At 36.5% G+C, this 12,956-nt stretch overlaps 1 protein-coding gene across 1 annotated transcript in view; it reads right to left on the reverse strand.

Annotated features, from left to right (window-relative positions):
* Erp44 (endoplasmic reticulum protein 44) overlaps window positions 1-12,956 on the reverse strand; it is a 96,708-nt gene that overhangs the window by 53,761 nt on the left and 29,991 nt on the right. Inside the window, exons 2-4 of the mRNA XM_060379885.1 lie at window positions 6,701-6,773; window positions 5,288-5,327; window positions 650-765 (exon numbers count right to left, since the gene is read on the reverse strand). Coding sequence (XP_060235868.1) covers window positions 650-765; window positions 5,288-5,327; window positions 6,701-6,773 — 229 coding nt within the window. The remainder of the gene's footprint in view (window positions 1-649; window positions 766-5,287; window positions 5,328-6,700; window positions 6,774-12,956) is intronic.

Raw genomic sequence — 12,956 nt, forward strand, 5'->3', positions numbered from 1 at the left:
TTAAAAACCAGAGATTTCACAAAGTGCATTCCACAGAAAAGCAAAATACAAGAGAACAGATTTTACAGAGATTACAGGTTTTTTAAATAATTCAATAATTATTATAGTAACTGCAGGTAATTACACTTCAAACATAAAGCCAGTCTTAACAGAATCTTTAACAGAAAAACAAAAATAAGACAAATAACAGAAACACAAGTAAGACACTGTCTTATTTGAACTGAGTACCATGTTTCTGTAGAATTTTACTCTTATTTAAATTGAATATTATGATATTTTGCTTGCTTCTCAGATTAACAAAAATCTTCATTTGTCTTCCAAAACTATAGTTCAACTTTATTTACTGATTTTGGTATTTGCTTTGGTAGAAAATGTAGTCAGTTATGATTTGCTACCTATATATTTGACCTGCTGTATTTTAATTCAAAACAAAACAAGAAAGCCCACAAGTATCTTTTACATAGACAACACAAAGTTGTTAAAAAGATATAAAAGATGAAATATTAGAAATTTATTCTAGGTTCTAGACCCTTTTAGATTTCATCTTTACTTAAATTAGGGCATTTGAAAAAGAGGGGGAAAAGGTGTATACATGTGCAGAGGAGGGAATGAGGACAATTTCTTCCAGACTTCCTACTTAGTTACTTACAGTGCTGATCACAATCAACTCTGGCAAACACTACTTGATTTTTATCTGGATATTCTTCTTTAATGACATCAGATGCTTCCTCAAAAATTGGATGCAACATCTGGCTGAAACGACACCTACACACAGACAAGCACACCAATTAGCAGGAAAGCACAGAAGGCACAGATCTTACTTTAGTTATCACTCATTGATGTTTAGTATATGTACAATAAAAAATTGTGAGACAATCACACATTCCATTTAATCATGATTCTGATGTCTGCCAGTGAATGCAATAAAAACAACTTGTATTCAAAGACTGTACTCTCTAATTCAATACTGTGTAAAGTATCAAGTTGGTCCATTATTTTGCCTTATGATTAACTGGCAGTGTTATGGTGCATGTAACTACAAAACCACAGGATACCCTCTAACCTACACTGCTAAGACCTGTGTGTTTACAGAAGAAATCAACTTTCTCTGAACATAATTCCATATTTATGGAACTCTTAGTTTATTGCAAATGCTAGATCAATCCACCTGGCTACTCCATCAATCTTGACACAGTTAATGTACTAAAAAAAAATATCTCCTCTAAAAGAATATATATGGCATATAATTAGTGTTTTCACTTCAAAATATATCCCCACATTAAAACAGGACTTTATAAATTTACTATGTCCAGAAGCAAATGTTTAAATTCCTAAAGACTTCCTGACCATCCCACCCCCCACCTATTTACAAGTGGGCCACAATGGACACACTATTCTAGGAAATTGTTACTTGTAATCCTCACTGCCCCCATTAGGTCAACCGCTTCAGAAACACATACTATGCATGAAAAAGGAAACTGAGGGAAAGAAGATACAGTGTACACATACAACCAGCCAGGGAAACGGACATGTCATGGGAAAAGGTATTGAGGAGACTATGGTAACACACTGTAACTGGTACTGCAGTTGTTACAACCCTTATGCACCAAGTCATTTTCTTGAAGAAGCGCATAAATTCTAATCGATGTGCAAGCTGATATTAGCAATAATCCAGTAAGGAATATGTGAAAGGATGCAGAATTACACCTCCTTCCTATTTCTTTTTATATCTCTCTCTAGCCTACTGACTTCCTAAGGAGATGTCCTAGAATATATTATCAAGGAAACACAATCAGTATCTTCAGACTCCTGCTTTCAAGTGGTTCTTTCCTCTTTAGCATCTTAAATATCCCATCTGGGATAGGTAGGAAGGGTCTGTGGACATCAAAGACTGTCTTATTTGACTACATATTCTAATAGGTTTTCAATAGATGTCTGTTGGATGAGCAAGCTGATAAATTCAAGAACTAGAGCAGCTGGAAACCCAGGTCTGAGAGTACCTAAAATGTCTACAAATAGCCTAGGTAAAGGGTGGGGGAAGGCAAAGGCAGGGTCTGATTATGGTTCTGAAAAATTTGGATGTGGCTCCTAGAAAACTGAGAGAAGGCATCTATCTGGCCCAGGAGCAAAAGAAAGACTCACACCACAGGTTCCTCTCTCAACTGTCCAGTTAAGTTTTAAACAAATTCATGTTTAAAATGGTATCAGTTTAAATACTAAAAATTTAAATGGGAAGTTGAAATAGCAGTTCAATTATAGTATCACTGCACCTCATATGCAGGTAAATGCTACATTTACACAAGTGACATAACAAAAGCAAGAGAGCCATTAAAAGACTCTCATGGTGTCTTCTAATGCAATCTCCAATGTAGGGCTTAAACAATCCTTAACAAATCAACTAAAGAGGTAAAAGTCTGGCAGAGACACTTTGGGATCATTTACTATTATGATCTAGTGGGAGCAAAATATGTTTTAGATTTAAACATACCTGAATATAAATCCCAGATCTTCCACTTACTAACAGATGGCCTTTCTGAACCACTACTTCCTTATCTAAAATGGGGATTACAATAGCTACTTGCAGGGCAATCCTGAGTCTTAGAAAAATAATGTAGCCCTTGCCATATTTACAACATTACTAAGCACCTACTGTGGTTTATGACTCTGAGGTACTGTAGTAGTTCTAGGCAGCTACATACGAGAACCATCTTCCATCTTCCAGAAAGAATAGTCTAGCTTATAAAAGCAAAGACAGTAAGCCTATCAGCAAATTACTCAAATTTTCACAGTTGAAAAGGAGTATTAATTCACCGTTAAATAGCACAAATGTAGCCCATGGCAGCTCAGTCTCCCAAGTGGGTTCCCTAGTAGGGGGAACAGGGACTATTTCTGGCATGAATCCAGTGGCTGGCTCTTTGATTACCTCCCCCTGATGGGAAAGCATCCTTACCAGGCCACAGAGGAAGACAATGTAGCCAGTCCTGATGAGACCTGATAGGCTAGGGTCAGAGGGAAGGGGAGGAGGACCTCCCCTATCAGTGGACTTGGGGAGGGACATGGGAGGAGATGAGGAAGGGAGGGTGAGATTGGGAGGGGATGAAGGAGGGAAGGTAGCATTGGGAGGGGTTGAGGGAGAGGGCTACAGCTGGGATAGAAAGTGAATAAACTGTAATTAATAAAAAAATAATTAATTAAAAAAGAAAATTAGTGGACGACATTCCTTAGGTAATATGCTTTCTCAAATAACTGCCACTAGTCCGTATTTCCACCTCATATTTTGAAACAAAGTTAGCAGCACATACAATTCTGTTTTCTCTTAATAAACAGAATTCCTCAGTTAAGAACACTATATTCTAGTTCGCCCTGTGCTACAATCGGATCAGGTTATCCAGGAAAAGTACTTTGTTCCTCTGGATTTCAGTCTCTGTATCTGGAAGTTTGGAGTAGATAATCTTCTACCAAACTTTATGACTAGTACTAATCCTAATTATCTTGAAAAATGAGACCTCCATTATACATTTTATAAACAGTATTTTTCTGTGTAACTTCAGCTTTTTATTAAAGTTCTTTAAATAAACCAGTGTCATGCATCCACATAATCACTCAGGAGACACTGTTACGTACTTAGCAGGAGGCATGTATTATGCAAAGTGCTTGAGGATGACTTCTTAAAGTACAGTTATGATAACTATCTCCATGAAGCAAAGATAGTATTTGGGCATCACCAACTAGATTGTAGCATGTGTAGGGCTGCAGCTAGGTAAGACTGGGGCTGTGAGAAATACATCTAATGTGAACTGAAAACATCTTAAGGCAAAAATGCATATAGTATAGTTATACTTGCCCTTCAAACAGTACATCTCAGAAACAGCACAGTGCAGAGTATCAGTTTTTCACCCTCATGATCACTTGTCTGTCTGGGAGCTAGACCTTACCACTACAGTCCCCCACAGAGGAAATACATAGTGCATGTCACTAGCCCAGGCAGAGGTCACAATTTATAGTCCAATTTCTATTGAATGTACATATTTTTTATACAATAGTAAAATTAAATTAAGTCACATGTTGAATTATTGCAAACTGGACACTATATAAGGTTTCCTAGTCTGATTTGAGAGAAAGGGTAGCAATATTGATAGATGAAGATGACTGGAAGAAGTGGCACTTAATCTATGATTTGAAAGATGGCTAACAAGTAAAGAAATATGTGAGAACAAGAAGTGATCCATCCAGGCTGGGAAGATGGCGGACAGTATAAGAGTACACATTTTCACAGAACTTGAAAAGAGCTGGCTGTGAAGAGCACAATATGAAAGGAGAACGAAGCAAAATATGCAAACAAGTAAATAAGAAAATCATGAGGGACCTTCTAGGTTAAGCCAGGGGGCTTAAATTTTCACCCAAAGATTGGGGAAGTGTAAGGTACAGTATAAACTCAATCTGTACTGTTGAGAAGAAATCTGCCTTATATCGCAGAGAACATTGTAAAACTACATAATATAAAATATATAAATACATAATACATAAATTCTGCCTTATGCTGCAGAGAATATTATGGAAATACATAAGAGTAGAGGCACAGAAAACCAAGGAGAAGACTCAGAGGAAACTACAGGACCACAGCTGCCCAAAGCAGGCTGGTGGCAGCTGGCAGGCAATGAGCCTGTTGGGGAGTGGTTAAAACAATAATGCCAGGGTTTCAAATTACTGGCCAGTAAATTCTTCCCTCTTCCTGTCTCCATCACACATTCTTTAACAGACTTAAGCATCATGTTTTAGATCCTGGGAATACTGGGAAGACACTGCCTCTGCCCTCAAAGTCAGTTTGGTAGGGCACAAGTAGATTAAAAACAAAACAGTATCTAAGTTGAACATCTCCAATTCCAAAGTCTGAAACTACAAATGATAAACAGTTTCAGATTCGGATTTTTGAATTAGAAACACTCAACTGCTAAAAGTCTATGTACATATTCCAAAAATGAATCACTTCTGAGCCAAAGCACTTCAGATAAGGGATAATCAACCTCAAGCGAAAAAAAGGAAAATGATCCCAGGGAACCATATAAAGACAGAAGACAGGATTCAGAGAAAGAACTACGGGCCTCCTCAAAAAACTGTGTAAATTGAAAAATATCAACATTATTCTTATAAGCTTGCCACACCTAAATCCTAATTTCCAACCTATGTTTTCTTCTCATGTACAAGGAAAACAAAAAAGGAAGTAAGGAAAGGTGAAAGGAAAGAGGAGGAAGGAAACCAGCCCCCAAACTAAAACAAGCTTACTTACCAGTCAGCATAAAAATTTACTAAAGCAACATCAGCATTATCTGAAATTAAAAAACAAACCAAAGTTATTTGTGTCTATGTGCCATATTTAAAGATACAATTTTCATCATGATCTTTTCCCATTTATAAATGGACAATTAAAGATCTACAATAACAGTTACCACTCACCCAGAAAGCCATACTTGAGGAGGACAAGGTTGGCTTACATATAACTTAACACTTTCTCTATACCCTCATTTATAAGATACACTTTCACTGGGTCTCAAATAAATATAGGGCAAACAAGAAATCAAATCTTGATCAGTCATGTAACCTTCCAAGTAATCCAGTCTCATAAAGTGGGATGGTCCTGAGCTTAATAATCCATTTTTAAATATTCCATACACACAGAAACTGGGAACTAGCTCTACAAGGAGAATTGTCTTTCACTGAAGAGATCTGAACAGTTAGTTACTTCTCATTCTTAGAAGTCTACCTTGTAGCATTGTAAATCTCCTTTTCCTGGTTCCTAACACTTAATACTCTGTCACACAACATCTCTTAGGATGTGAAGACTTGAGAAAGACATAGTACTACTTCTTTTGATTAAACCCAACTCCTTAGAAACTGAAAACTCTTCCAGAACCATGAAACTAATACACAGATGTTCCAGAATCTGGAAGGTGAGAAGGACGAGCACAGTGCAGACTTCTGTTTCTGTGCAGACTTTCCCTTTCCCCTCTTTGGCTGACTTGCCCGTTCACTCAGGCTGTGATTCATAAACTAGTTTCTGTACAAGAAGCTCCAACTTCACCCAGGAACTTAAAGAAATGCAAATCAGGTGCGGTCTGGCAGCTTCTGCCAAGAACTGGGGAGCTGCCCAAGCTGCACAGGTTTTAATAAGCCCTCGGTGTCTTTCTGATACCTGGTGTACAGATACTACTCTAGCGAGCTCATGGGTAGGGAGAGATTCTTTTGACATTTAAAGCTCTATGAACATAAAATAATATAGGTAATTAATGCCTTTTAATTCTTCTTTATCTCTAATACTTGGAGAGTCGATCATCTATAAAACAGTGGCATGGCTTTTTGTTTGCTTTCAGGTATTTTTTTTTTAAAAGAAAGAATTTATGGACATTACATATACTTTAAAATCTCCTTTGTTAAAATAACCCACCATATCAACCATCATGACCTTTCCTTTAGTATCTGCAAAAATCGGAAAATTCCAAGTTAATTCTATCTGTAATCACACTGTCAGCAAATAATACATTCAACATAACAATTACTGAACTTAATCAAAACCTAAAGTACTTGTATAAACTCAGTGAAATGAGCCAGAATGCCAGCTTATTAACTACTGTAGATAACTAAAATTTTATTGTGATTTTATAAATTATTTGAAGAAAACATTTAAAAAAATCAAGATACTTACTTAAAATTTCATCTATATTCTCTGAATCAAGACTTGTTATTTCAGCTGTTATAGGTGTAAAAATCGAAGTTACCTGAAAATTTTAAAATGTAAAATTAACATTTCTATAACAAGCAAATAAAGCAGTATAAAAGAAATTACTAAAGTTGGCTCTACTTGTTTTTAGAAAATCATCTTTCAATTGATTTTACTCATTCTTAGCTATCCTAACCTTCATTAGACCAATAAAACAATCTCCCCATCCTAAAAATTGGTCAGAGAATTCCTACACTTCCAAACACTTTGCCAATAACTAAGAAAATTATGAGTTTATGCAGCCATTCTGAAAGTACTGATATAAAACTAAGTTTATTGAGTCCAACCACCATGCACCTAAGACAGACACTGGGGAAGACTGGAGGCACCTACCTGAAGTGCCCTTGCACTGTTTTCACAGGTTATGATAAAGATGTGTTAGGTGTCAGCTACTAGAAAAAAAAGAATGTTTTCACTTTCACTTTAATGTGGAAATCCAAGTTCTAGATTATCAAAGAGAATCTAGCCTATCTGAAACTGTAATGCAGAGAAAAGATTAAATTTTAAAACAAAGTATCAAAGTTTTACTTATTTTAGGAAGTAATATTTATTCTTAGGTTCCACTGCTAATTCACTGTATCTGCTGCCCAAGGGATCTTTTACCCAAAGCAGAGTTTATACATGAAAATTCATCCACTGAATTACTGTTTTCCAGTAAATGAAAACTAATGTCAGATTCTACTCCAATAATTGCCAGGTCCTCCTTTGGATGCCAATTCATGCTTAGTTCTCAGAACTAATAACTTTTTTAGTTCTTAGTATTTCAAACTTCAGTAATTCACCAATTACTCAATGTATGCACGTTCATGCTAGCATGTAAATACCTCAAGTAATTCTTTACGACATTACTATATTCTCATAAAAGTAAGTTTAAGTGTGACTCTGAGTATCTAAATAATTAGATTTTAGAAATGTTTTTACTCTTTTCTTTTTTTTTTTTTTTTTTTTTGCAGTAAACCAAGTAGTTTTATTGACGTTAGTTATAGGAATGCAGAGTGAGGGTTACTTAGAGGACCACAAATGACTCAAAGATAGATCATCAAATCCATCCTAGCATGTGTGCCAGTTCACAAAAGAAGCTGGAGCACATTGCACGTTCTCTAGGCAGCATAACATTTCGGGGAGTGTTGGTCTAAACATTTTACTGTCACCTCTGCTAAGTTCTGCTTCTCCAAGGTAGCTGGTCAGGGATCTGAATATGGGCTTGTCCAAGGTAGGCTTGTCTGAGAGTGACTTGTAGATTTTCAAATCTTCGGAGAAATGGGCATAGTGAGTCCAGGAGGTTTCTACGATTTCCTGAAGAGCTTTTGAGTTTCTGTCTTAAAATGATTTCAAGTAGGATGTAATATATCTATCTAGGGAACTACTACATATAAGAGTTTTTACTCTTTTCAATGCCTCAGAGTTAGCTGGGAAGGGCAGACTTCCTTCCTCTGATAAGCTTCAAGGCATGCTATGTTCTATCCTGGCTTTGAGAAAACAGATGTAGAAAGTCTCTCTAGCCTTCTTCCTTCTCCTGAAACAGCCTTTAAAAAGTTTCTCTAACCTTCTAAAGTAGGCCATAAGACTCATGTTAGCTAGAGCAGCGGTTCTCAACCTGTGGGTCCCAACCCCTTGGTGTGTGTTTTGTGGGGTGAACAACCCTTGCACAGAGGTCTCATAGCGGATTGCCTAAGTATCAGATGTTTACATTATGATTCACAACAGAAGCAAAATTACAGTTATGAGTACCAATGAAATGATTTTATAGTAGGGGTCGCCACAACATGCGAAACTGTATAAAAGAGATACAGCATTAGAGTGTCTGAGAAACCTGACTAGAGTCTTTCCTAGGCCTGGAGGAAAAAAAAAACATAAATCCCCATTTCTGAAAACTGAGATTCCAAGAAATCTGAACTTGGGCCTGTTGAGTTCCCCTTGGTGTACCACCATTCAAACATACCACTTCCTGCTACAAGACTCCTCAAAGGGAAAATAAAATGTTTCCTTGCTTCTTTCTTTAGACTGTGTATTAAGTAAAACTGTCTCATCTGTCTTTTGTTAAAAGTCTCAAAATTTAGAAATCTTCTATACATATCAACACTTAAAAGAGTCTTCCCACATACATTCATGACCAATTTTAAAAGAATTACAGAGTTCAATTATATTAGAAAAGACTTACAGTTGCTTGTTTGAGTGAAAAACTATAGAAACAAAAAATAAGCAGAGCAATGAAACCGATCACTATCAAAGTCAAGTCATTAAATAACAGAATTTACCAAGTATCTACTAGGTAACAAGGAACACCTATGGCATGACACACGGTCTCATAAGCTCTCAAACTAGCAAAGAAGAGAATGGCAAAATGTGTTAGGTGCTAAGACTGAAGATCTAGAGGGAAGAGGAATTAGAGGAGGAGAAATTGATCAGAATATATTGTTTGAAAAAATTAATTTTCAATAAAAAGAAAAACTTTTTAAAAAAGATGATCTCTGACTATATAATCCAACGGGGGCCTATTTTTCAAGAGTTATATATTAAAACACATGCTTTCACACTGGGCCTTGTGGCACACACAAGTGCTTAATCTCAGTACTTGAGTATCATAGAAGAGTGAATGAAGTTCTTTGTTCCAGGCTAACTATGGCTACAGAGGGGATCTGGGGGGATAGGGTCTTACCCTGCCCACCAAAAAGGTTTACCAAAATTTTAAATTTAATTTTTCTAAAGTTTTAAATAGTTATATGAAAAAACATCTATATACTAGGTAATAAAGAAAAAGAGGTAATAGTTGATTTACCTGTAATAACTGTACTAGGACATATGCAAATGATGAGGCTGGCATTCAGCTAGCAGCTGGGTTTGTTACAAGAACCCAAAGCAAGAAAACTGGTCTCTCTTCTCTCTAGGGAGTAAAGGGGGGGTTTCCTACTAGCATTAACATTTCTATTAATGTACAATATGAAAAGTTTATTTGACTTGTTACCAAGCTCTACCAGACTGACAGATTGTTGCTCTTTACATCACCCTGGGCTAAATAAAAACTCTCTTGGGAAAATACCTTCATGCTTCAAATGCTGCAGGGTTCACATGAAATAAAGACAAGTGGGGTCTACAGCAAAAAGGGAGGAAAGGAAATTTCTACACTTGAAGTAAAGTTTTTAATTTTCAAAAAATAAATTAGAAACATATATGTGTACATGCGCACAGACACACACAGAGTGGAGAAGAGGAGAATTTTAAATAGCAGATCTTCATAGACATGGAGAACACAGCCTCTAATGGTGAAATACTATAAATGTAATAGACAACATATGTAAGTACAGATATAAACTCGAAAGTATTTTACAACTTTAGTTATTCTCTTGTTCATTATATTATTCTTTTTGTTAATACAACAATGGAGAGCTATCTCTAAAAACATCCTACAATTCATGAGATAATTTCTTCAACACACAGTAGGTAAACCAACTATAAAGCATTCAGTCTGAGATGTCTAGTGATGTGATCTTACATAAAGAAGGGCATTCTCGTGGCTATCGCACTAAACTCAGCTTTTAAAAATCTTTAACTGGGGCTAGTGAGACAGCTCACTAGGTAAAGATGCTTGCCACCAAGCTTCATGGCCTGAGTTTAATCTCTGGAACCCATATGGTAGAGAACTCCCACAAGATGTCCTGTGACCTCCACACCAACTGACATGGCATTCATGTGATTTAAAAAAAAAAAAAAAAAAAAAGAAGAAGAGACAGAGAGACAGAGGGAGGAATGGAAGAGAGGAGAGAAGGAAGGAAGGAGACAATTTTTTTTAAAGCTTCCATTAGAAGGAGCTTCTTCGGCATTACCTAGAGAGTTTTAAAAGCTAAGATCCTAGTGGGAACCACAAAATCTTCCCTTTTGTTACCCTCCCCATTTTCTTCCAAGGCCACCTGTTTGGCTAGTAAAGACAGTACATAAAACCACCTAGACCCTGTCCCAACTATGCCCCACTTCTTGCTTCTCTTGGTACACAGGACAACTCTGCCAGGGTGCCCTCTTATAAACTACTGTAGATCATCCTTGGAGGAACCTCTGTTTTCCATTAAGCTTTGGTTTTCTTAGTAGAAAATGGTTTTCCTTTCACAATAAACCAGTGTGTTAACTAGTGTCAGAATAAAAAAAAGATTTGAAAAAGTCATCAAAGTCAGTAGGAGTTACTGGGAAATTAAACTACTCTCTAGATTAGGTATCTTATTGAAATGTTGATTACATGCTAAAGGGAAATATTTCAGAAATAAAGTTTAGAAAATGTTTTTATTAACCACTCTCTCAATATTAGGTCAAGTTTTAATTGTTACAATACTAATATATATCTGTCCTCACTTTTGCAATGTGAGAGTGTTTTGTCACCCAGTGTTAAACCTCAGTGCAGTTACTCTTTTTGAAAGAGGCACTAACCCATGAGGACCATCTTTAGAGTTAAGAATAAATCAATAATACTATTAAAGAAGAATTTTTTAAATAATTTTACATGAGTTGTACATAATTTTAAAAAGAAATAAAATTTTCTAGTTCATTACTACCGGAAGATTCTATCTAAATATTTTCTTAATGGGAACTATTATGATACTCTATAAATTGAATGTCTCCCAGAGAGAACTAATCCCTCTGAACAGGGCGGCTGCACCTTCCTTCCTGAGTTACATCCTATTGTTTTTCATGGGTGCCCTGTGTGGCAACTAAAATGAATTACAGTTACAGTAACCACACATTCTAACTGGATGCAGTAACGCAAGCTTGTAATCTCTACACCTTAGGGCTCCTGCAGGAGCATCCCACGCTTTAGCACAGCCTAGGCTACACAGTAAGATCCTGTCTCAAGAAATAAATTCATATTCATTCACATTCATATTCATTCTCCCCTCTCCTCCATCAGACATAAATAAACTCTACCATGCTTAAGGGATCCCAGATCATGCCTGTTGTCTTGGAGTTTTATATACTTAATACCATTTTTTCCCTCTATAGGCAGTTTTTTAGGCAAAAAGTTATATACAGTCATTGCAGCATACCCTGTAGCTGATAGGAACTGTACAATACTTTTCACCAATCCTAAATCATGAAGCATTACTCTTCATATAACAGGCTAAAATGAGAACAGAGTAAGAGTGAATAGAAGAGCAAGGATGTGACTGCTAGGCCAATCCCTAGCTTCACTATGCACTGGCAACACTAGGCTGCCCGAGTGAATAAAATCAACAGCTCAGAACTGCTATAAGGAAGGCCTCTTTAAATGCCATTCACAAATACTCCAGATCCTGTAATTTATAAATTCAGAAATGCAGTAAGTTTACATTACCTGCAATTCCTAAAACCTGTCTCATTGTTCTCCTGCCTCCAAGATTTGCTCATGTCATGCATGGTCACTGTTGGAACAGCTGGCAAAGGTAACCTAGTTTTCAGTATCCAAGTCAAAAGCTTCCTTTCTACAAAAACATTCTTCGTGGTCCCAGACAACAGTGATTTATTTCTCTCATGTGAACTCCTAGAGCACTTTCTACAGAACATTAACATATTATTCTTTCATAATAAAGGAGCATGTTACTTCTGTCCTTAATCTGGTTATTTTATGTTGGTAACTTAATTTCTCCAACAGACAATGAGTACTGTGAAAGTAGACCCGTCTAGTACTATATGCTATTTGCACACAATAAGCACTCAAATAAGTACTAAATAAATGGCTACACAGATAAACAAGTCTATGTTAATACTAAAAATTACAGTGAATGCTGGAGATGAGAAATGGGAGAGAGGAAAGAAGAATAGCCAACAAACATAATAGTAAGTTTGAGAAAAATAGGGTTAAAACAAGGAATGCAACAATTTGGACTTAACTATTTGGCAGAGAAAAGCACAATGCTTGGTGAAAATTTGGAGACCTAGACCAAATCTCAGAAGCAATTGCTCTGCCCATCACAGAAGTTCCTCAGCACCTCTGCCCAACAGCTGCCCTGTTCCCAGCAATACCTTCTTTCAGTTCCTTCACACTCTTTGACCTGGTTTCCAGATGTTCTAGGACACAGGCCATACAGCATGGTGACTACAGTTAATAGTATACTAAAAACTGAAAAGCAATTAGATTACAAATATTCACATCACAAGAAAATGGTGTGAAGGTGATGGATATGGATATTAGCTCGATTTAATAACTGATAATGTATAC

The sequence above is a fragment of the Meriones unguiculatus genome, chromosome 3 (genome assembly GCF_030254825.1).
Source record: "Meriones unguiculatus strain TT.TT164.6M chromosome 3, Bangor_MerUng_6.1, whole genome shotgun sequence".
Lineage (NCBI taxonomy): Eukaryota > Metazoa > Chordata > Mammalia > Rodentia > Muridae > Meriones > Meriones unguiculatus.